Source organism: Narcine bancroftii, chromosome 6 (genome assembly GCF_036971445.1).
Source record: "Narcine bancroftii isolate sNarBan1 chromosome 6, sNarBan1.hap1, whole genome shotgun sequence".
NCBI lineage: Eukaryota > Metazoa > Chordata > Chondrichthyes > Torpediniformes > Narcinidae > Narcine > Narcine bancroftii.
Window position 1 is genome coordinate 129,464,135 of NC_091474.1, and position 22,618 is coordinate 129,486,752.

The following is a 22,618-nucleotide window of genomic DNA, read 5'->3' on the forward strand; positions in this document are numbered from 1 at the left end:
CAATAATTTTATGAACCAAAGATACTGCCTTACTTTTCAAGCTGTATTATTTTAATTTTATTTATAGTAATGTTGTAAGATGATTACAATATGAATGTTTTCACTATGATGCTTCCGCAAAACCCCGATTTCATGACTTGCTCCTTAACAATAAATTCTGATTCTGAACAACCAATGAGTAAAATAGATTTCATTTATGTAACTTTCCCTTGGTCACCACATGCTCTCCCTATCTAACCATGCTGAATCCAGTGCTTGCTGTAGAGTGCAAAGTCTCTGGCTAAACAGCACTGAAATTCAGTGGAGTGCATGATGCTCATCTGAAGCGATCATTAACCTGATTACAATTCATCTGCAGGCATTTGGGGTTGTTACTAGGCCATTAAACAATGGTCTTTTTTGTTCATAATCTGATTGCTCCACTCTGCACATATTCCAAGATTAAATATTATTCATATCAAAAAGTGTGTTCCAGGGGTAACATTTTAAAAAGATAAATTTTAATTAATTTGAAAAACAGCTCCAAAAATAAATAGGTAGGCAGTGTATAACTTGAGAACCCAAGTGCATTCCTGACGTGGGTGAGAGACTACGTCAGCCTTGGATCTCATGTCTCAGACAAATCGTGGGCTTCGTCCAGAGACCGCCTCTGGGGCTGGCATCTATTGGAGCCCTCCTGCAGGTGTCACCCTTCAGTAAAACCTGGAGAGGTTAAATTGTTGGCTCTATCACCACTTTCATCCTCTGAAAGACCATAATTTCACCCATATCCTGGTCCTTTGGCCAACACCATTCAAATTTATTATATGATTGTTATCCTACAAGATGCAACTTGGCTGACAGAGAGTGTTATGGATTTATACAAGCATATAGCATGGAAGCAGATCCCACAACCCATCAAGTCCATGCCAACCATCAAGCAATCATTGACACGAGCCATAAACTATGTAACAAGAACATAATAGGAGCATCTATTGCATTGAGCCTGCTCCACCATTCAGTCAGATCATGGCTCAACTGGCCATGGATTCACTTGCACCCATCCACTTTTCCGCAGACCCTGAATTCCCCTCCAATGAAGATCCCACTTTATTCTCCCTAATTTTACAGCTTCACCGATTCTCTAGGGGCCACTTGACTGACCAACCAGCACAGGTTTGAAATGTGGAAGGAAACCAGTGCACTTTGCGGCAACCCACGTGACCACAAATTCCACACCGACAGCATCGCAAGTCAGGGTGTTGGAACTCTTACAGCCTCCTGATAGCATCAGGGATTCAGAACCAGTGGCCAAGGAGGGTGTCCTAGAGTTCAGATACACTGGACCGGACAGCAGACTATGGAGCACAGGAAGCAGAGACATCAGCAGTGCAAGGATCCACAGACCCTCAGTGCTTCTGAAATGACTCTGGCTTCGCTTTCCTGTTGTGATTGTGTAACGGATGTGTTCATCTTTAAAGTTAAAATCTTTAGTTATAAAATATATATTTCTTATTAAAGTTAGTTATCGAGTTAAATATTTCTAGTGAGGGAACTGTGGGATGGATTCAAGGTTACACAGAGATACCACAGACCTTTACACATAGAAGTCAGTTCGGAGTCACAGTGTCTGGAAAACAGAGCCATGAGCTGAAGTGTTCTTAAATGAAATTCAAGTACTATGTGTGGTTCTTAAAAGCATTTTTGTATACAATCAGAATTACGCTAGCAACTGTTTCAAAATTCAAGTTCCATTTGAGTGACGTACTAGAATTTCCGGAATCGTAAATCACTTAAGCCTCTTGGAACAGAGATGAGGTCAGAAGTTTATATGGATATGGAGTGGTTTTGAAAAAAGGCAAAAGGTTCTGCTGAAATGAAACTAAAACTGTGGTGATATCACATCACATTATGTCAGAGAAACATAAATGGGGAGAGACATTTTGAAACCAGTTGGAAGAAATCATACCTCCTGTGAATACAGGGTTGCTTTTTCTGTCAAGAGAGGTAGTTCAAAATCCTTTGAAAAAGATCTATGTCCTTCTTATTAAGAAAAGGAAAGCCCAGTAGTATTTTAAAAGAAAATGGTCACTTCGACTTCTAAGAAAAGAGAGGCAGCCTCATTTGTGTCCAGAGGAATGGTCACTTTTGATTAAGAAGTTTGGAGTCAGTGGAAAACATACTCCATAACTCTTAGGCAAGATAAGAGAGGGTTTGTGAAATCACTCAGAGGAAGAAAAATCTCTCTGAAAAACAACTCATCAAAAGACTTGTGAGTTTAAAGAAATCTGAAGACATAATGTTGAAAAGTGCTTCATAATTACTTCTAAACTGCAATTTAAAAAGATCCTCAAGTTCAACAAGATGTTTGAAACTGGACTTTAAAAATGGCTTTTCAGAATCAAGCTTAAACTGTAATAGTCTAAACTTTAACACACATATATCTGCATTTGTGCATTGTTGGAATTAAGTTAGAGTTAAGTTTAGAGTTAAGTAAGAAATGCTATGTTATTGATAGTTTAATAAAAACTATTATTTTTAATTTACCATTGTCTGGTGAATTTTCCATGGCTGTTCCTTTGTTAGTAATAAGGTTTGTTAGTTTGTAACAATAATAATGCTGAAAATAGTGACCCCTATTTGTTGACCTTTACAGGGCAAACAAAGTTTTGTGTATTTTGTGCACATGACAATAATGAAATCTTCAACCCAGCTGCTTGGATGGGGAATCAAACCAAGTCAGATACTTGCCTGCATGTAAACACTACCCTCTCAAGCAGAATCATAAAACTTGTAGTGTAGAACTGGAAACTTGGAAAAATTTTTCCTTTTGACTTGATTATATCAGTATTAAAAATTTGCAAAAATACACTCTTTTAATAAACAATTTTGCATCTAGTTCATTAACTCTAGTCCAGACTGTGATGATGTAATGGGGAGGGGGTGTATTATACTGTCTGCTTGCTATTGGCTATGCCTGTAGAGATACTCCACCCTACTGGTATAACAGATGGAGAACCTTTACCCACTGGCCAGTTTAGAGGTGGCTTTTCGTCTGTTAATAAAAGCCCAGTATTGGAATGATACTTGACTGGTCCTTGCCTATGGCATATCAACAGAATTGCCAACTGCTAACAGTAGTTCCACACAGGGAATCTGGAACAGCTTCAGAGCAATACTTCTTCCATTGGAAGTCCAGATCACAAATTGGTCGGTGCCTGCATTGCACGTGTTATTTGTTAGCACAATTTGGTCATTTGTCGTAATCACTCAAATCTAAATCAACTTTAACACTGCCTACCTTGTCACAACAATTACTGGCATTTTCCATGGTCATTCAATAATGCACATTACCTCCTAAAAAACAAGGTCAGCCAGCACTCCAGAAACTCAGAATACCAACTATGACATGGTCCCAACAAGATTAGGATTTTCTTTTGAGAATGAAAAGCATTTCAAACTGAACAGATTCATTCCAGCACCCAGTGCATAGATGCTCCTTCCTCAGATGGCCAGTGACCCAGGTTCTATCCTGATCTCGATGCTGGCTGTATGATATTGGCATGCTCTCCCTGTGACCCAGAGTTTCCCCTGGAGACTCATGTTTCCTCTCACACCCCAAAGTCCTGTAGGTCAGAAAGTTAGATGCCCACTGTAAATGACCCTGATGTGCTGGTAGGTGGTAGAATATCAAAGGGTGGGGGAGCTGAGAGATTATAGGGAGAACGGCATTAATAGAGGATTAGCGTAAATGGGTGGCTGATAGCACCTTCTTAGTGGGATGAAGGGCCTGGTTCTTTCTGTGCTGTCTCTGGGACTATAACATCGGGTATTTGTGTTATTACCAAAATCAAAAGATAATAAAGTGCAGAGTAGATTTAATACATGAGCAAGCATTCATTCAGCACCAATAGCTTGAATATATCAGGGAATGTATAATTTCAGAAGCTAAGCAGGCTCATGCCTGGTCATTACTTGGAGGGGAGACTGCTTCAGAACACCAGGTGCTGTAGGTTTCTGTGAGGGGTGCTGGACAAATTGGAAACTCTGTCTGCCTTACGGTAGACAAAAATTAAAGAATCTCATGCATGTTACATTCTAAATGTAGTATTACGTGATATTAATGGAACCTTTACCTTTCTGCAAACCATGCTAGCCTCAAAATTGCATTGGTCACATTTCCCAATGTGCAAATTGTGCAGTTAAGGTGACTTTATCCATGTTGGGCTGTTCTCAAAATTCACCAAAGTGCAGTGGACGGTGTCAGCTTGTGCACCCACAGACAGTGCAAATCAGGCACCCAAGGCCTCCTCGCTTATCAAAGTACATTGAATCAGTTGGGTGTGACCTTCGACTATCCTTGAAAATGGCAACATGTTGCACCAAGATCACCATTCAGACCTCAATCACATGGTGTCGTTCAGTGTCGATTCCTTGTGCTCAGCACTTGTCAATCTCTGCTTCCAATGTTCAGGATAATGGAATCCAAAGCACTAATTTAATGCACACAATTGGAGTTGTGCTTGGATGCAGCAAAGCATGAATTTTGGTGCATCTGTATATTGTACTTGCGTGAAAGACAACAAACTCTCATTATTGTCACCTTTCTCAAAGCACTGCAGAACTGAACAGTTTGCCTCCAACCATCACACACCACATAATGGGTTGGATCATTCATTATGATGGTTCTGATTAGAGCTGAGACTTTACACACACACACAGATATAATCCCAGCGACCTTTCCTCCTGCCCCTTCTGTGCATTCTCCTCCTCTGTCGCAACCAGGACACCTGAGTTCCTTTGAGGGCTGATCAGGGTTCAGGTACAATGATGTGTCAGTTGTGAGGCTTTCAAGCAGCTCTCTGATGCACAGGGCCCCTTCGAGACTGCAAGTTTCTGTGCAAAATGCCAAGAGGATCTCAGTGGACATTGGTGCTGCACACAGCACATGTTCCGTGGGATCAAAAGAGAGGATCAAGTCCAACTGTTAAACAACAGTTCCTTCTTCCAATTACTGGAGACAGTATTCTCTGAGATCTTGAGAGCTTACACATTAAATGTCAGCCTCATGCAGGCAGGGAGTCTACCTTGTTAATTTCTGGACTACTGGTTGCCTTATACCAACTGAACAAACTTCCCCTTCAGCCTACCTGTGTCGTTTTAGGGCCAACAGAGCAGCAATAAACTAATTGCATCTTGTTCTCACACGCTACAGAACAAGGAAACATTCTTCCTTAAAAAATGGGCACAATTCTCGCACGAGTAAATCATACTCAAACCAACCTTTCAGTGACGTTATTTATTTAACACCACAGAACACAGTGGAATGCTTCACTGCATCAAATCCAGGTATCTATGGATACGATGTGGAATCAAAACATTTCTGTAGCACCTCATTAACCGATGGCAACTACCGGAATAGGTCAAAGGCACAACACATGGACTTGTATAAAGCCATCTCCTGTCACAGAAGAGATAAGCCAAGAACCGAGCACATTCAGAAATGTGGAAGTGGTAATATTTTGTTTAGGTTAAAAGAGAGGTTACTTTAAATAAGTGACTTTTCCCCCCACAGGGAGGAGTATCAAAAAGGGCATCATTCTAAGGGGAGAGACAGAGTTTTAAAGAGGATCCGAGCATCAGTTTTTTTTTGTTAACACAAAGGATGGTTGATACCCAGAACACACTGTCAGAGGAAGTGATGGAACCATACAATTAGTACATTTAAGAGGCATTTGGACAGTTAAATAGGCAAGGCATAGAAGGGTGGGGTCCTAATGCGGACAATGGGATTGGTGTAGTTGACCAAAAGGAATAGCATGGATATGGTGGGCCAAAGGGCCGGTTTGTGTGTTATGCAACTCAATTAATAATGGTGTTTTAAAATTACGTTGACTTTTGCACAAGGATGGAGAGTATACGAAAGCTGGTGATGATCACTGATTGACAGCTTCCCACCAATCAGAAATGATCAGTCATCTCAATAGTATGCAGGGCTTGCAGCAGAGAATCAAGCTATATGGCCCATCAGTTATGCCACTGCATGAGACGATTGAACCTCAGTACATCAAGGGACAGCGAAGGGGAGTACCCCACACAAGAGCAGGTAGGACCTGAGTCAAACCTAACACATCGCACAGCGAAGCCACCCATTCGACGGGCGAGAATAACCACCAGAAAAAACCTGAAAAAGGGCGTGGTCTCTACGACAGGCACCCACTCGATCGGGGTCTTAGAGTAAGGCCTGCTAGAGAGTAGAGGCCTCGACCAGTGACAAAATTGTAAGTTGTCTAGACCAACTGCAGGAACTGGTGACGGCCATGGTGAGTAAGTTTCCTACACCATCAGAGCAGGGAGAGGACATTTATGATTATACTTGGTAAGATGATGAAGGGCCGGTAATGGAGGCTGCGTCACCCAAATCCCCATACACTGCTCAGGCCAGCCAGGAGGAGAATATACCGCGATTGCCGCAAAGTTTGCAGTACCAAGGGATATCGGCCAGCCACTAGAGGATGATATTGTGAGGTCAATAACATATAGGATGTTGAATGCTTTTCAGGAGACGGTACTAGAAGAATCCATCAAGAAGTACCCCTGCCCTGTTAACTGTTCTCTGTTGGAGATGCCTAAGGTAAACCTGGCAATATGGGACAATTTGAAGGTCCCCACAAGGGCAAAAAGATATGAATTTGCAAAGACTACAGAGGTCACTGGTTAGAGGTATCACTGCATTCGCACAAACGCACTCACACAATTTATCGGAGAACCAACAAGATGCTCTGGGGCTGTTATCCCATGCAAACTATAAACTGAATGCCTTCAGGAAGGAGCTGATTAAGCCCGACAATGTAAGATATGCTAATTTGTGTAGACCATCAAACCCAGTAACGAAATTTCTGTTTGGTGACGGTCTCAACAAACAGGTGAAAGATTTGAATGACCAGCAGAAGGCAGCAGCTGGCATGGTCAGAGGTCCGAGAGCATAGGCAAGAGAGCCTGTTATGTTTTACTCCTATTGCAGGTATGTAAGGGAATTTAGCAGGTTACCTGAGGTGGTTTTGCTGCTCTAAGCGGCAGCAGCCAGCAGGTCTTTTTTAGGGCAACGCCCTCCATGGAGACAGCGGCAGCAGTATTTTCCCATTCAAAGTGCTTCACGAGGTGGGCCCAGAATGCACCAGCCCACAGACTAGGCGGCTCGAGGAAGTGAACGCTACGCATTTACAGTTGAGTATTCTTGATAATTACAAGCCTTTAATGGTTGCTGGTCAATTAATGCTTTTCTATGATAGATGGTGTAATATTATCACTAATGCTTCTATTCGGCAGACAGTGAAGGGGTACCAAATCGAATTTGACCTACAGAAATACCCTCCAATAAGAAGGAAGGGTCTCTATACATATATGCGTAGACCCCGCAAGTGATTGAGGCTGTACATGCCAAGATAAAGGCATTAAAAAGTCACTGCATTGTGGCATCAATGCATCCTTGGTATTTGAAGGGAGCAGGCTGGTGACGTGGTGTCACACTAGCCTCACCCAAAGGTGTCATGTGGGTGCAGGAAACTGCAAGTCTTCCCGTCCTCACCCAGGCGCTGTTCATCTGAATGGAAAGGCTGATTGTGGGTAGAGGGTGCTGAATGATGACGGATGGAGCTGCGTCCTACTTAGCCCACCTGTAACCCACTCTCAGTGTCTATCTGTCCAGTTAAACACTGCAGTTCCAGTTTAAGATCACACTCTGCTGCATAAGACTTTCTTCATGAAGTCCTGTTGCAAAGGCAAAGAGACCATCACGATTGAATCCACTAAAGATCAGCCACAAATTCGTGGCAAGTTTGTGCTGTCAGGTTACATATTGAGAGAATAGAATTGAAAGCACCCAAATGGGTCAGCTGCATTTGCAACCATGCTCTCAAATATGAATGGCTGATATCCTATCATCTCTAAATGTCAGCGAGACCAAGGAGTGTATTGTGGTCTTTAGGAATGGGGGGCCGAAGGGACCATATACTTGTCTTCAGTGATGAAATGACAGCAAAGAGGGTCAGTACCTTCAAATTCCTGTGAGTCCACATATAGGAAGTCCTCTCCTGGAGCCAGCCCATTGAGGCAACTATGTATAAGCCACATCAATGCCTCTAGTTTTTAACAAGCTTGAGGAGATTTCTCCTGTCATCAAGTACTCTGTTAAACTGTGAAAGTATACATCAATGGTTCTCAACTTTTTCTTTCCACTCAGATACCACTTTAAGTGTTCCCTCTGCCAACAGTGCTCTGTGATTAGTAAGGGATTGCTTAAGGCGGTATGTGAGTGGGAAGGGAAGGTTGAAAATCACTGCTCTAAACCAAATTGTTACTGAAATATTTTGCTTGGAAAAAATTGTCATTGGCCCATTTCCTTTGAAGTTATGAAACTGTGCACATAATGAGTCAATTAGGTACAATTAAAACAGTGGGCTTCAAACTTTTTCTTCCCACCCACATACCACATTAAGCAATCCCTTACTAATCACAGAGAACCTATGGCATAGGGAACACTTAAAGTGGTATGTGAGTGGAAAGAAAAAGTTGAGAACCATTGATCTGGTTGCATCATGATCTGGATTGGAAACTCAAGTGCCCAGGAACACGTGAGGCTGCAGAGGGTGGCAGACCTAGCCAAGTCCATCACAGACACCAACCTTCCATCCATGAAAACCATCTAGGTGAGTTGCTGTCTCGACAGGCAGCCAACATCATGATGAACCCCTGGTCACAATTTTTTTTCACTGCTCCCTTCAGAAGAATGTACAGAATTTAATATAATGTAATTTAATTTAGACATACAGCATGGTAGCTCACGAGTCCATACCACCCAATTTACACCCAATTAACCTACACTCTCAGTACGTTTCGAATGATGGAAGGAAAGCAGAACCCCTGGGGAAAACCCACGCAGACACAGGGAGAATGTACAAACACCTGACAGGCAGTGCGGGATTCGAACCCTGGTCCTGATCAATGGCACTGTTACAGCATTTTGTTAATCACTACACCAAACATGCCACAGAAGCACCTCTAGGTTCAAGAACAGTTCTTCCCTCAACAGCTCTCCCATACTAACTTAACCCCAATCATAAACTACACTTGGAACACCAAAGATACTGAAATTTCACGTTTTATCTTGCACTGACTGCAATTGTGAATATTTATCTATCTTTTGATAATTATTGTCTCTTTTCATGTCATGGCATATTGTTGATGTTGACAACCAGGAATATATCCATCTGAACAATGAATCACCAAGGCAAAGAGGGCTCTGGACCAAGCACTGAAGGATGGGACTAATGGAGTAGACTGCCCGTTGATCAGCATGGAAGAATCGGACCAAATGGCCTGTTCCATCCTATGACTTCCAAAGTTCAAAGTTCAGATTTATTGTCAGAGTTCACATGTAATATCACATATAACACTGAGATCCTTTTCCAGGCAGAATTTATCCTAATCAGTAGTATAAAAAACTGTACTTAAAAAAAGATGTACTCAAAAGAGAAATGTAAACAAACAGTGCCATGCAGAAAAAATATTCAGTAATAACGTTCAAAGTAAGAGTCCTTAAATAAGTTTCTAGCCCTTTCACACTTGCATCCCACTAAATTAGCTATTGAGTGTCACGGGATAGGAATGGGGGCTTGGGTTTTCACACGACCACTCTTAACTGGGACAGTGAATGCTTTCACACTTGCAAGGAGCCATCCCAGGGTTAGGACTGTTTTCCACATGGTCTTTCTAAATCATGCACTATAGCGCTACCAAATTTCCCACGTTGTTTAAAAATTGTCCGCTATTTATTTTCTCTTCCACTGTGACTTTCCCATGGCAAAGTTTATACCTTAATTTTAATCTTTTCTTCCTTCAAGTTCCTGCACTCACGCAAAAACTTAGGTAATTTCAATTCCACAATACAATTACCTGCTTCACACTTGCCTGATTGCGACACCGGCATCTGCAGACGGTGGGGATTGTACTAGGAGTTGAGGCTGTCAATCCCCGGCGTGACATGATGTCATTTGACATTGGCGTTGAGCTGATTTTGCTTTCACACTGAACACTTTAAAGACCAATTGGCGGTTAATTCCTGGGATCACTTACAAGTGTGAAAGGGGCTTCTGATTGAGTTTGCTACTTAGGAGTCAGATGGTGGAGGGGTAGCAGCTGTTCCTGTGTCTTGTGGCACCAATACCTCTTTCTTGATGGCAGGAGCAAGAACAGAGTATGCCCTGGGTGATATGGATCCTTGAAGATTGCTGCCACTCTCCAATAACAAGAGTTCCCTGTAGATTTTCTTGATGATGGGAAGAGTTTTGCCTGTGATGTACTGGGCTGTGTCCACTACCTTTTGCAGGGTGTTCTGCTCATTTATTAATTCATCATTTAGATTTCATAAGGAATGCGTAAAGTAACACGGCACATTTCCAACAATGGTGAGAGGTATTGCATCAGAGAAAGAAATTAAGTTTCATGACAGAAAATCCTTAACTGTTTTATGACCAGGAAGGATTCAGTTGAGAAGTGAACCTTGGCCAGATACTGAGGTTAACTTCTGTGCAATACTACTATGGGATTCACCCAAAACGGCAGACAGGGATTTAATACATAAAATGCAGCATTTTCCCCTTGATATTTACTTATGTACTGCAACAAGGAGACCATTTGACCCATCAGGTCCATGGTGGCTACCAGCGGAACAATCCTATCACTATCATTCTCCCTCTCCTTATTTCTCTGGTACCATCATACCTTCATGAAGGGCTCAAGCCTGAAACATTGGTTATGTATATATAAAGGACACTGCTCGACCTGCTGACTTTCCCCAGCTTTGTGTTTTAACTTTCTCTGCAACCCCCTCTCTTTCACTTGCCAATCAACTCTCCTCTTAATTTTTTTGCCTCTTGGCAAGGGATAAGGGATTATTTAGAACAGCCCATTGATGAAACAGCTCGACTTTGGGGACGTGGGAAGAAACCAGAGCTCCCAGAGAAACCTGTGCAGTCACAAGGCAAAAGTGCAAACTCCAGGCAAATAGAGCCCAAGATCAAATAGAGCGCCTCCCTGGAGCCGCGAGGAAGCACAATGCAGGATTCTGCCTGGATTAAATTCACAAGTCTCTTTGATGAAACGCACAGACTTCTGACTCCCAAGATACCCACAACAACAGCCTACAGCACAATGTTTAAATTTGGACCAGGAATAAAGCAATGTTACAAGTAATTAAAAACACCAGAATAATTTAAGCTGCATGATATTGTAATGCTGCAAGGAAAGCCTTATGGCAGGCTTTGATGGGGCCTTATGGCAGGCTTTGATGGGGCCTTATGGCAGGCTTTGATGGGGCCTTATGGCAGGCTTTGATGGGGCCTTATGGCAGGCTTTGATGGGGCCTTATGGCAGGCTTTGATGGGGCCTTATGGCAGGTTTTGATGGGGCCTTATGGCAGGCTTTGATCTTGCAATAAGGTTTTTTTTTAATGTAACATTGATAGCAAAACTATTTCTGCACTAAAACATTGTGGGTTTGTTTTGTTTGTCCTCAATGCATACCTGATCATCCTCTTTGTTCTTGTCACCCAGATTAACTGAAGACAAATTTAATAGTGCTCACAGTTAATAAATGAACAAATTGGGCACCAAACTCAACCCTGAAGGGGCAGCAAGTCAGTGTCCAAGTTGTTTAGCCGCGATTCTGCATCTGTGTGAATGCTGAGCTCGTGGGGGAGATTTTGTTATACAGCACAGTTGCTGCACTAATCCTCACCAAGCACTCAGGAAACTTTGCCAGGTTAAATTCATTATTCAGATCTAATTCTTTAATTGTGCATCAGGCCACTGCCTTGCAACAACAATCTTGCATTTATATTGTGCTCCCTTGGGGAAAAGAAACTTCCCCCATTGAATTCTGGCCATCATCCCTTAAAAACTAATCAGCTAACTCCAAGACCTGGGCCCCAACACCCCAGTGTGTAATTGAATCCTGGATTTCCTCACCCCCAGATCCAATCAATGCAGACTGAGAAGAACATCGGGCTGCGTACTTTAAAAATTCAGGGACTTGTTCCTCCAGCACCCACCTCATGGGGACACTGACGGCCATTTGGCTCCATTGGGGATATTTGGGCAACTATCATTCACAGGGAGATTGCATTTATTCTTGTTATTGCTGCTATAATCATTCTCTGTTGGAGTGGATTGTAATGGAGAGGCAGCATCCACCATCGGGTGGTGCTGCTCCATTTCTGTTCGGAGGACACACTGCCTGCCAATCAAGGTCAAAAACTCATCCTAAGCCATCAAGGTGACCCTTACGATTGGCCCACCTAAATCACCAGGTGCTGCTGTCCAAGCAGCCTGCCCAGACTCAGCCCTGATTTTCACCCAATTGGCCCAGGTGAATCACCTCAGTTTAGCCCTGCTGTGCCTCTGCTCTTGGCTTCAAGCTATTGGCCACAGCAACCAATGGGGCCCACACTGACCCTTATGATTGGTCCCCTGGCTTTGCCTCCAGAAATATAAATGACCATGTGCTCCTTTGTTTTGTCTCTTTGGACTCCTTGTGGCATGTAATATCACCTTCCACACTGAATTATGAAGTCTTGAGGCTAGGTAGCTAGAGCTGTGGTCAAGGGGTGGGGGCACGTATTATCACCCTGATCTGATTGTTGAATGTGTATGCTCTTATAACTTCCCCAGTTTCTGTTGGTTTCCCCATGTCATTCGAAAATGTATATTTACCCCCTGCGTATTGTGTATGTTCCTTGGTCCCAGCGGAGCATGAAAAACTCATGCAGTTTGGTATGCAGAGCTTTGCTGCCAGCCTTCCAGAACTCTGGGGGGATTCCATCCATACCTGCTGCTTTGCCACTTTTCAGTTGTTCAATTGCCTTATATGTCTCTTCCCGGGTAAGGACCTCATCCATCTCTAGACTCAAGGGTTGTTGAGGGAGCTGGAGCAGGGCGGATTCTTGGAGTGAGCGGTTGGCACTGAAAAGAGATTGGAAGTATTCTGACCATCGATTGAGGATGGAGATCTTGTCGCTGAGGAGGACTTCGCCATCTGAGCTGCGCAGAGGGCTTTGGACTTGGAGTGAGGGGCCGTACACCGCCTTTCTTTGGCTTGGCTTCGCGGATGAAGATTTATGGAGGGGGTAAAAAGTCCACGTCAGCTGCAGGCTCGTTTGTGGCTGACAAGTCCGATGCGGGACAGGCAGACACGGTTGCAGCGGTTGCAGGGGAAAATTGGTTGGTTGGGGTTGGGTTTTTCCTCCTTTGCCTTTTGTCAGTGAGGTGGGCTCTGCGGTCTTCTTCAAAGGAGGTTGCTGCCCGCCAAACTGTGAGGCGCCAAGATGCACGGTTTGAGGCGTTATCAGCCCACTGGCGGTGGTCAATGTGGCAGGCACCAAGAGATTTCTTTGGGCAGTCCTTGTACCTTTTCTTTGGTGCACTTCTGTCACGGTGGCCAGTGGAGAGCTCGCCATATAACACAATCTTGGGAAGGCGATGGTCCTCCATTCTGGAGACGTGACCCATCCAGCGCAGCTGGATCTTCAGCAGCGTGGACTCGATGCTGTCGACCTCTGCCATCTCGAGTACTTCGACGTTAGGGATGAAAGCGCTCCAATGGATGTTGAGGATGGAGCAGAGACAATGCTGGTGGAAGCGTTCTAGGAGCCGTAGGTGGTGCCGGTAGAGGACCCATGATTCGGAGCCGAACAGGAGTGTGGGTATGACAACGGCTCTGTATACGCTTATCTTTGTGAGGTTTTTCAGTTGGTTGTTTTTCCAGACTCTTTTGTGTAGTCTTCCAAAGGCGCTATTTGCCTTGGCGAGTCTGTTGTCTATCTCATTGTCGATCCTTGCATCTGATGGAATGGTGCAACCGAGATAGGTAAACTGGTTGACCGTTTTGAGTTTTGTGTGCCCGATGGAGATGTGGGGGGGCTGGTAGTGCCTTTAGTGTCTCATAAAAACCCCTGAAGTTGCCAATGTCGGTGCTAAGCTGGGTTCGTTTGGCGAGGCTAGACCACCACTCATTTTGGATCTCCCGGAATTTGCGCTGCAGATGGCTGCATGCGAGTCGGAAGGTTAGTTTTTTTTCTCTGGCCAGGAAGGCTTTGCAAGATGAGCCTGGTGGGCAGATCACTTCTTTGCCAGCAGCTCCTGGATTTCCTGGTTGTTTTCGTCAAACCAGTCCTGTTTTTCCTGGGGGAGAAGCCCAGTACCTCTTCAGTGGATTGCAGTATGGCGGTTTTCAGCTGATCGCAGAGGGTTTCAGGAGACATGTCCGTGAGGCAGTTTGCATCCTCGAGCTTTGCTTGGAGGATTGCCTGGAAGTTTCCTCTCACTGCATCTGACTGCAAGTTTCCAACATTGAACCTCTTTCTGGGGGCTCCACTGTTTTTGAACTTTGGCTTGAAGTGAAGGTTGAGCTTGCAGTGAACAAGCCGATGGTCAGTGTGGCATTCCGCGCTGGGCATGAACCTGACGTGGAGCACATCTCGTATGTCTCTTCCTCGCACCAGAACGTAGTCCAGGAGGTGCCAGTGTTTGGATCGAGGATGCATCCAGGTAGTCTTCAGGCTGTCGCTCTGCTGGAAAAGGGTCTTTGCAGACGATGCCGCTTTAGTTGCCCATTCAGAGGCAGCTCTCCAGTGCATGACGTCCTGTTTTGCGGAAACTGCCAAAATGTTTGGCCTGGAAGTCAGCCTGAAGAAAACTGAGGTCCTCCATCAACCAGCTCCCCACCATGACTACCAGCCCACCCACATCTCCATCAGGCACACAGACTCAAAATGGTCAACCAGTTTACCTACCTCGGCTGCACCATTTCATCTGATGCAAGGCTCGACAAAGAGATAGACAACAGACTCGCCAAGGCAAATAGCGCCTTTGGAAGACTACACAAAAGAGTCTGGAAAAACAACCACCTGAAGAAACACACAAAGATCACCGTGTACAGAGCCGTTGTCATACCCACGCTCCTGTTCGGCTCCGAATCATGGGTCCACTACCAGCATCACCTAAGGCTCCTAGAATGCTTCCATCAGCGCTGTCTCCGCTCCATCCTCAACATTCATTGGAATGACTTCATCACCAACATCGAAGTACTCAAGCTGGCAGAGTCTGCAAGCATCGAATCCATACTGCTGAAGACCCAACTGCGCTGGGTGGGTCACGTCTCCAGAATGGAGGACCATCGCTTTCCCAAGATCGTGTTCTATGGCGAGCTCTCCACTGGCCACCGAGACAGAGGTGCACCAAAGAAGAGGTACAAGGACTGCCTAAAGAAAGCTCTTGGTGCCTGCCACATTGACCACCGCCAGTGGGCTGATATCGCCTCAAACCGTGCATCTTGGCGCCTCGCAGTTCGGCGGGCTGCAACCACTTTTGAAGAAGACTGCAGAGCCCACCTCACTGACAAAAGACAAAGGAGGAAAAACCCAACCCCAACCAACCAATTTTCCCTTGCAACCGCTGCAACCATGCCTGCCTGTCCCGCATCAGACTTGTCAGTCACCAACGAGCCTGCAGCAGACGTGGACATACCCCTCCATAAATCTTCGTCCGCAAAGCCAAGCCAAAGATTGTGTATGCGTAGGTTTGCTTAACATATCGAGCCTGTTATCTCAATTCTATCCCTGAAATCTAGTCACGTGGTGGAGTATTGGCCGGTCGGGTTGAACCAGCCCTCTCCAGAAAAAAAATGAAAAAACGTTTGGAAAAGACAAGGCTCAAGATACAAAACTCAAGAAATAGAAGATAAAGTTACAGAGAAAAACAAGAAGATGGCATCCAAGAAAGAAAAAGTAAGAACAACGGGGAAAAAAGAAGAAAAATCACTGAAGAAAGAAGAAGGCCTAACCTGCACGAAGGACCAGGGAGCTGTGGTGGTGAAGAGCAGCCGATCTCCGAGGTTGGTGAGTGCCCTGCGAAGTCGCGACCTCCCGACTGGTGGACTCCAAAAATGGCTCTCGGAGCCAAACAAAAGTGCGCAATCAAAGGAAAAAGTGAACACTGGTGGGAGGGGGGCTCAGCCAAGGAGCGGGCAGGTACAACATGAACAGCTGAGGGACGCCGGCATCAGGGCGCTCAGCTGGAGGTTAAAAACAATGGAGACATTGAACAATGTTAAAAACAATGAACGACAGCGGGGTGACAGACAACAAGAGAATCAACAGCAGGAGGCCAGACAGACAGACAGACAGCCCACAAAAGGAAGACCAACAGGAAAAGGCCCAGCAAGAGGAGTCCAGAAAAAGACTTGGAAGTAATTCATCAGGAAAAACAGAAGAGACACAGATACAAAGAAGAGAAGAAGAAGACACAAACATAGGTACAGACATAGAAGAAGAGGAAGAAGAAGACCAAGATCTGCACAGAGAAATAGAAGGTAAACAGATGGACAGAATATAGATAAAGCTTTTTTTGAAGAACAAATGAGAGCATTAAAAGAATGGTTGACATTAGAATTTAGTGAAATTAAAAGAAAAATGAAAAGTACAGAAGATAAAGTGAATAGATTAGAGCTGGTCATGACAGAAATAGGGAAAAGAGTAGAAAACGGAGGAGCGGGAAACGGCTGTAGAAATGGAAGTGAATGATTTAAGAGAAAAATTGGAAGAAAGTGACAAAAAAATTAAAGAGACACAAGAGTTGTTATCTCAGAAAATTGTTATTTTGGAAAACTATAGTAGGCGAAACAACAAAAATAGTGGGCCTGAAGGAGGATGAAGAAGGCGCAGACATGAAGGAATTTATAAAAGGATGGATTCTGAAGGTTTTGGGAACGACATAATTACATGAAGAAATGGAAATACAAAGGGCACACAGAGCACTTGTACCAAAACCACAGACACATCAAAAACCAAGATCCATCTTAGTAAAAATTTTTTAATATACAACAAGCGAAAATATATTGGAGTGGGCAAGGAAAAAAGTTAAGAGAAGATAATAAGCCATTGGAATATAAGAGACAAAAAATATTTTTTTTACCCAGACATAAGTTTTGAACTCTTAAGAGGAAGGAATTTAATACAACGAAAACAATTTTATGGAAAAAAGGTAAAAAATTTATGTTAAGACATCCAGCTATTAAAATATTTATACCTGGGGAGCAAAACAGACTGTTCTCGGATCCGGAGGAAGCACAAGAATTTGCAGAGCGTTTGCAGGACAGAAGAAGAGATGTAACAATAAAGAAGACCTGCGATAAAGTATATATAAAGATGTAAAAATAATGTATATGTAAAGAACTAAAGATGGAAAAGAGAAGGGAAGGAAGGAAGAAATGGGAAAAAAAAGAGCTTTGTTATATGTATTTAAAAAAGTGTTTTCTGGGGGGGGAGGGAGAGAATAACCTTCACTGTGAAATCAGTCGACTCTTGTGAGCAAGATCGCAAACCAAATGGAAAGGGGAGTTGCCCGGCAAGGGATAAGGGGTAACTCAGAGAAGGGAGGTTAAGGTGTCATTGGGTGTGGGAATTTTTGGAGTATGTTTTAAATGTGTTGTCATACATTGAGTTTAAAAAGGGAAAACTAAAAGATAAAAAGGGGAAAAAGGGGGATGGAGGTCGCGAAGAGGCGGTAAAGAGGTGAAAACAAGATACAAGATGGCCACGTTGAACTATATGACTATAAACATTAATGGAATACATAACCAAATTAAAAGGAAGAGGCTATTAAATTTACAGAAAAAAATAGATATAGCATTTGTGCAGGAAATACATCTAACTGAAGTGGAACATAACAAATTGAAGAGAGACTGGGTAGGACATGTAGCGGCAGCATCATTTAATTCAAAAGCTAGAGGTGTAGCCATATTAGTTAACAAAAATGTACCAATTAAGGTAGAGGAGGAAATAATAGATCCAGCAGGGAGGTATGTAATGATAAAGTTTAAGATATACTCAGAATTTTGGAATTTGCTCAATATATATGCACCTAACAATGAGGATCAAAAGTTTATGCAGGATATTTTTTTGAAGATTGCAGACACACAAGGAAATATATTGATAGGAGGGGATTTTAACCTTAATTTGGATCCAATGTTGGATGAAAATGGATAAAAGACAAGCAAAAAGAATAAAGTAGCCAATTTTATGGTTAAATCAATGCAGGGATTGAAACTTATGGATATATGGAGGAGACAACATCCAAAAGAGAAGGAATATTTATATTATTTGGGTAGGCATAAAACATACTCAAGGATTGATATGTTTTTGTTATCGGCCCATATTCAAGGAAGAGTTAGGAAAACTGAGTATAAAGCTAGACTACTTTCAGATCATTCACCCCTGTTATTAGGAATAGAGCTGGAGGACATCCCACCAAGAACATATAGGTATAGGTTAAACTCCATGCTACTTAAAAGACAGGAATTTAGAGAGTTATTTGAACACCAAATTAAAACATATTTTGAAATAAACACAGAATCGGTGAAAGATAAATTTATACTATGAGATGCAATGAAAGCATATATTAGAGGACAGATAATAAGTTATGTAACTAAGATGAAAAAGGATTACAATCGGGAAATAGAACAGGTGGAAAGGGAGATAGCATGTATAGAAAAGGAACTAGTGAAAAGGGACGATATAAAGAAAAAGAGAGAATTGACAGACAAAAAAAAAATATGAAACATTACAAACGTACAAGGTGGAGAAGAACATAATGAAAATAAAGCAAAAGTATTACGAATTTGGAGAAAAAACACATAAAATATTGGCCTGGGAACTTAAAACAGAACAAGCTAAAAGAACTGTATTGGTGTCAAGGAAAAGGGACAAACAAATCACATATAACCCAACAGAGATTAATGAAAACTTTAAGGAATTTTATGAACAATTATACCAAACTGAGAACGAGGGTAAAGGTGATAAAATAGAAGAGTTTTTAGCTAAAACTGAACTGCCAAAATTGCAGGAAGAGGAACAAAACAAACTGATAAAACCATTTGAAATAAAGCAAGTACAGGATATATTAAAAAAGCTACCGAACAATAACACTCCAGGAGAGGATGGATTCCCAATAGAATTTTAATTCTAAATTAAAGAGTTATTAATTCCTCCTCTCCTGCAAGTAATGAATCAGGTAGAAGAAACACAAAACTTGCTAGTAAGACAGCAATAATTACAGTAATACCAAAGAAGGGGAAGGATCCACTAACACCAGTAGCATATAGACCAATATCTCTACTGAATTCAGATTATAAAATAATAGCAAAATTATTAGCAAAGAGATTGGCCGACTGTGTGCCAAAATAGTTAAACAAGATCAAACTGGATTTATTAAGAAAAGACGAACAGTGGATAATGAATAAGAAACCAACGGAGGTTGTTGCCTTAGAAGCAGAAAAAGTCTTTGACAGGGTAGAGTGGAGCTACTAATTTAAGGTATTACTGAAGTTCAATCTGGCAGAAAAGTATATTAATTGGATTAAAGCATTATATAATGGACCATTGGCAAACCAATTCAAATTAAGTAGATCAACTTGGCAGGCATGTCCATTATCTCCCTCACTGTTCGCTTTAGCAATAGAACCATTGGCAGAGCTGATAAGAATAGAAATCAAAATAAAAGGGATAAAAATAAAGAAGAAGGAATATAAAATCAGTTTATTTGCAGATGACATCATAGTATACCTAACAGAACCAGAGATATCAATGAAAGAATTACATAAGAAATTGAAGGAATATGGAGAAATATCAGGGTACAAGGTCAATGCAAATAAAAGTGAAGTGACGCCAATGAGTAATGCGGATTACACAGAATTTAAAAAAGAATCACCATTTAAATGGCAAGCACAAGCAATCCGATACCTAGGAATAAGGTTAGACAATAACTAAAGCCACTTGTACAAACTAAATTATCAGCCGCTAATAAAGGAAATGCAGGAAGGCTTAGAATATTGGAAAGAACTACCGCTAATATGGATAGCGAGGATAAACTGCATTAAAATGAATGTGTTCCCAAGGATACAGTAGTTATTTCAAACGTTACCAATTCCCTTAACAGAGAAATTCTTTTATGAACTAAAGAGAATAATAATGAAATTCTTGTGGAAAGGGGGAAACCAAGGGTAGCGTTAGATAAATTAACAGACAGGTATAACCAGGGTGGTTGGCAGTTACAAATCTTCAGAAATTATTACAGAGCCACTCTACACGTATGAATTTGCGGCTTGGGATGACAACGCCATTTACAAATTTGCTGGAGATCCCACAGTAGTGGGCAGTATAAAAAAGGTCGATGAGTCACCATTCAGGAGGGAGATTGAAAACTTGGCTGAATGCTGTACTAACAACAACCTCTGACCCAATGTCATCAAAACCAAGGACCTGATTGTCGACTTTATGAAAGGAAAACCAGAGGTGTATGATCCAGTGATCAGTGGGAGAATCAGAGGTGAATAGGGTGAGCAAATTTAAATTCCTGGGCATCATTATCATGGAGAACGTTTCCTGGACTCGACATACTAGTCATTGTGAAGAAAGCTCGTCAGCGCCTCGACTTCCTCAGGAGCTTGTGGGGGTCCGGTACAACATTGGAAACCTTGGCAAACTTCGACAGAAGTGTGGTGGAAAGTGTGCTGACCGCCATATGATATGGGGCCTGATATGGGGCACCAGTACCTCTGAGCAGAAAGCCCTGCAAAACCTACTGGACACAGCCCAGTGTATCATAGGCAAAACCCTCCCCACCAACTAGAAAATTATTAAGGAACTCTGCTATTGGGCAGCAGCAGCAATTATTAAGGATCCACACCACCCAAAGCATGCTCTGTTCTTGCTGCTACCATCAGGAAAGACTCAACCTCCTGTTTCAGGAACAGTTGCTACCTCTTCACCATCAGGCACCTAAACACAGACTCAAATCAGAGACTCTTATTTTGCATATTATTTATTGTTGAATATTTATTTTTTTCTATATTGCACATTTTATTTACATTTCTCTCTTTTGTACATTATTCTTTTCTCTTGAATACATTTTACAGTTACTGAGAAGTAGAAACTCTGCCTGGCCCATAGGAAAAAGATTCTCAGGGTTTTATGTGATGCACTGCATGTTTTCTTTGGCTTGGCATCGCGGACGAAGATTTATGGAGGGGGTAAAAAGTCCACGTCAGCTGCAGGCTCGTTTGTGGCTGACAAGTCCGATGCGGGACAGGCAGACACGGTTGCAGTGGTTGCAGGGGAAAATTGGTTGGTTGGGGTTGGGTGTTGGGTTTTTCCTCCTTTGCCTTTTGTCAGTGAGGTGGGCTCTGCGGTCTTCTTCAAAGGAGGTTGCTGCCCGCCAAACTGTGAGGCGCCAAGATGCACGGTTTGAGGCGTTATCAGCCCACTGGCGGTGGTCAATGTGGCAGGCACCAAGAGATTTCTTTGGGCAGTCCTTGTACTTTTTCTTTGGTGCACTTCTGTCACGGTGGCCAGTGGAGAGCTCGCCATATAACACAATCTTGGGAAGGCGATGGTCCTCCATTCTGGAGACGTGACCCATCCAGCGCAGCTGGATCTTCAGCAGCGTGGACTCGATGCTGTCGACCTCTGCCATCTCGAGTACTTCGACGTTAGGGATGAAAGCGCTCCAATGGATGTTGAGGATGGAGCAGAGACAATGCTGGTGGAAGCGTTCTAGGAGTCGTAGGTGGTGCCGGTAGAGGACCCATGATTCGGAGCCGAACAGGAGTGTGGGTATGACAACGGCTCTGTATACGCTTATCTTTGTGAGGTTTTTCAGTTGGTTGTTTTTCCAGACTCTTTTGTGTAGTCTTCCAAAGGCGCTATTTGCCTTGGCGAGTCTGTTGTCTATCTCATTGTCGATCCTTGCATCTGATGAAATGGTGCAGCCGAGATAGGTAAACTGGTTGACCGTTTTGAGTTTTGTGTGCCCGATGGAGATGTGGGGGGGCTGGTAGTCATGGTGGGGAGCTGGCTGATGGAGGACCTCAGTTTTCTTCAGGCTGTCTTCCAGGCCAAACATTTTGGCAGTTTCCGCAAAGCAGGACGTCAAGCGCTGAAGAGCTGGCTCTGAATGGGCAACTAAAGCGGCATCGTCTGCAAAGAGTAGTTCACGGACAAGTTTCTCTTGTGTCTTGGTGTGAGCTTGCAGGCGCCTCAGATTGAAGAGACTGCCATCCGTGCGGTACCGGATGTAAACAGCGTCTTCATTGTTGGGGTCTTTCATGGCTTGGTTCAGCATCATGCTGAAGAAGATTGAAAAGAGGGTTGGTGCGAGAACACAGCCTTGCTTCACGCCATTGTTAATGGAGAAGGGTTCAGAGAGCTCATTGCTGTATCTGACCCGACCTTGTTGGTTTTCGTGCAGTTGGATAATCATGTTGAGGAACTTTGGGGGACATCCGATGCGCTCTAGTATTTGCCAAAGCCCTTTCCTGCTCACGGTGTCGAAGGCTTTGGTGAGGTCAACAAAGGTGATGTAGAGTCCTTTGTTTTGTTCTCTGCACTTTTCTTGGAGCTGTCTGAGGGCAAAGACCATGTCAGTAGTTCCTCTGTTTGCGCGAAAGCCGCACTGTGATTCTGGGAGTATATTCTCGGCGACACTAGGTATTATTCTATTTAGTAGAATCCTAGCGAAGATTTTGCCTG

The 22,618-nt window shown here is 43.1% G+C and overlaps 1 protein-coding gene across 5 annotated transcripts in view; it reads right to left on the minus strand.

Moving 5' to 3' along the window:
* The window catches only part of khdrbs2 (KH domain containing, RNA binding, signal transduction associated 2), a 513,661-nt gene that overhangs the window by 411,694 nt on the left and 79,349 nt on the right, over positions 1-22,618 (minus strand). Inside the window, exon 1 of one of the 5 annotated variants that reach the window (XM_069886093.1) lies at positions 12,865-13,029. The exons of the other annotated variants lie outside the window; for them this stretch is intronic. Within the exon in view, the coding sequence (XP_069742194.1) occupies positions 12,865-12,934 (70 nt within the window). The 5' untranslated portion in view covers positions 12,935-13,029. Of the gene's footprint in view, positions 1-12,864; positions 13,030-22,618 lie in introns of those variants that run through there. 5 annotated transcript variants of the gene reach the window in all.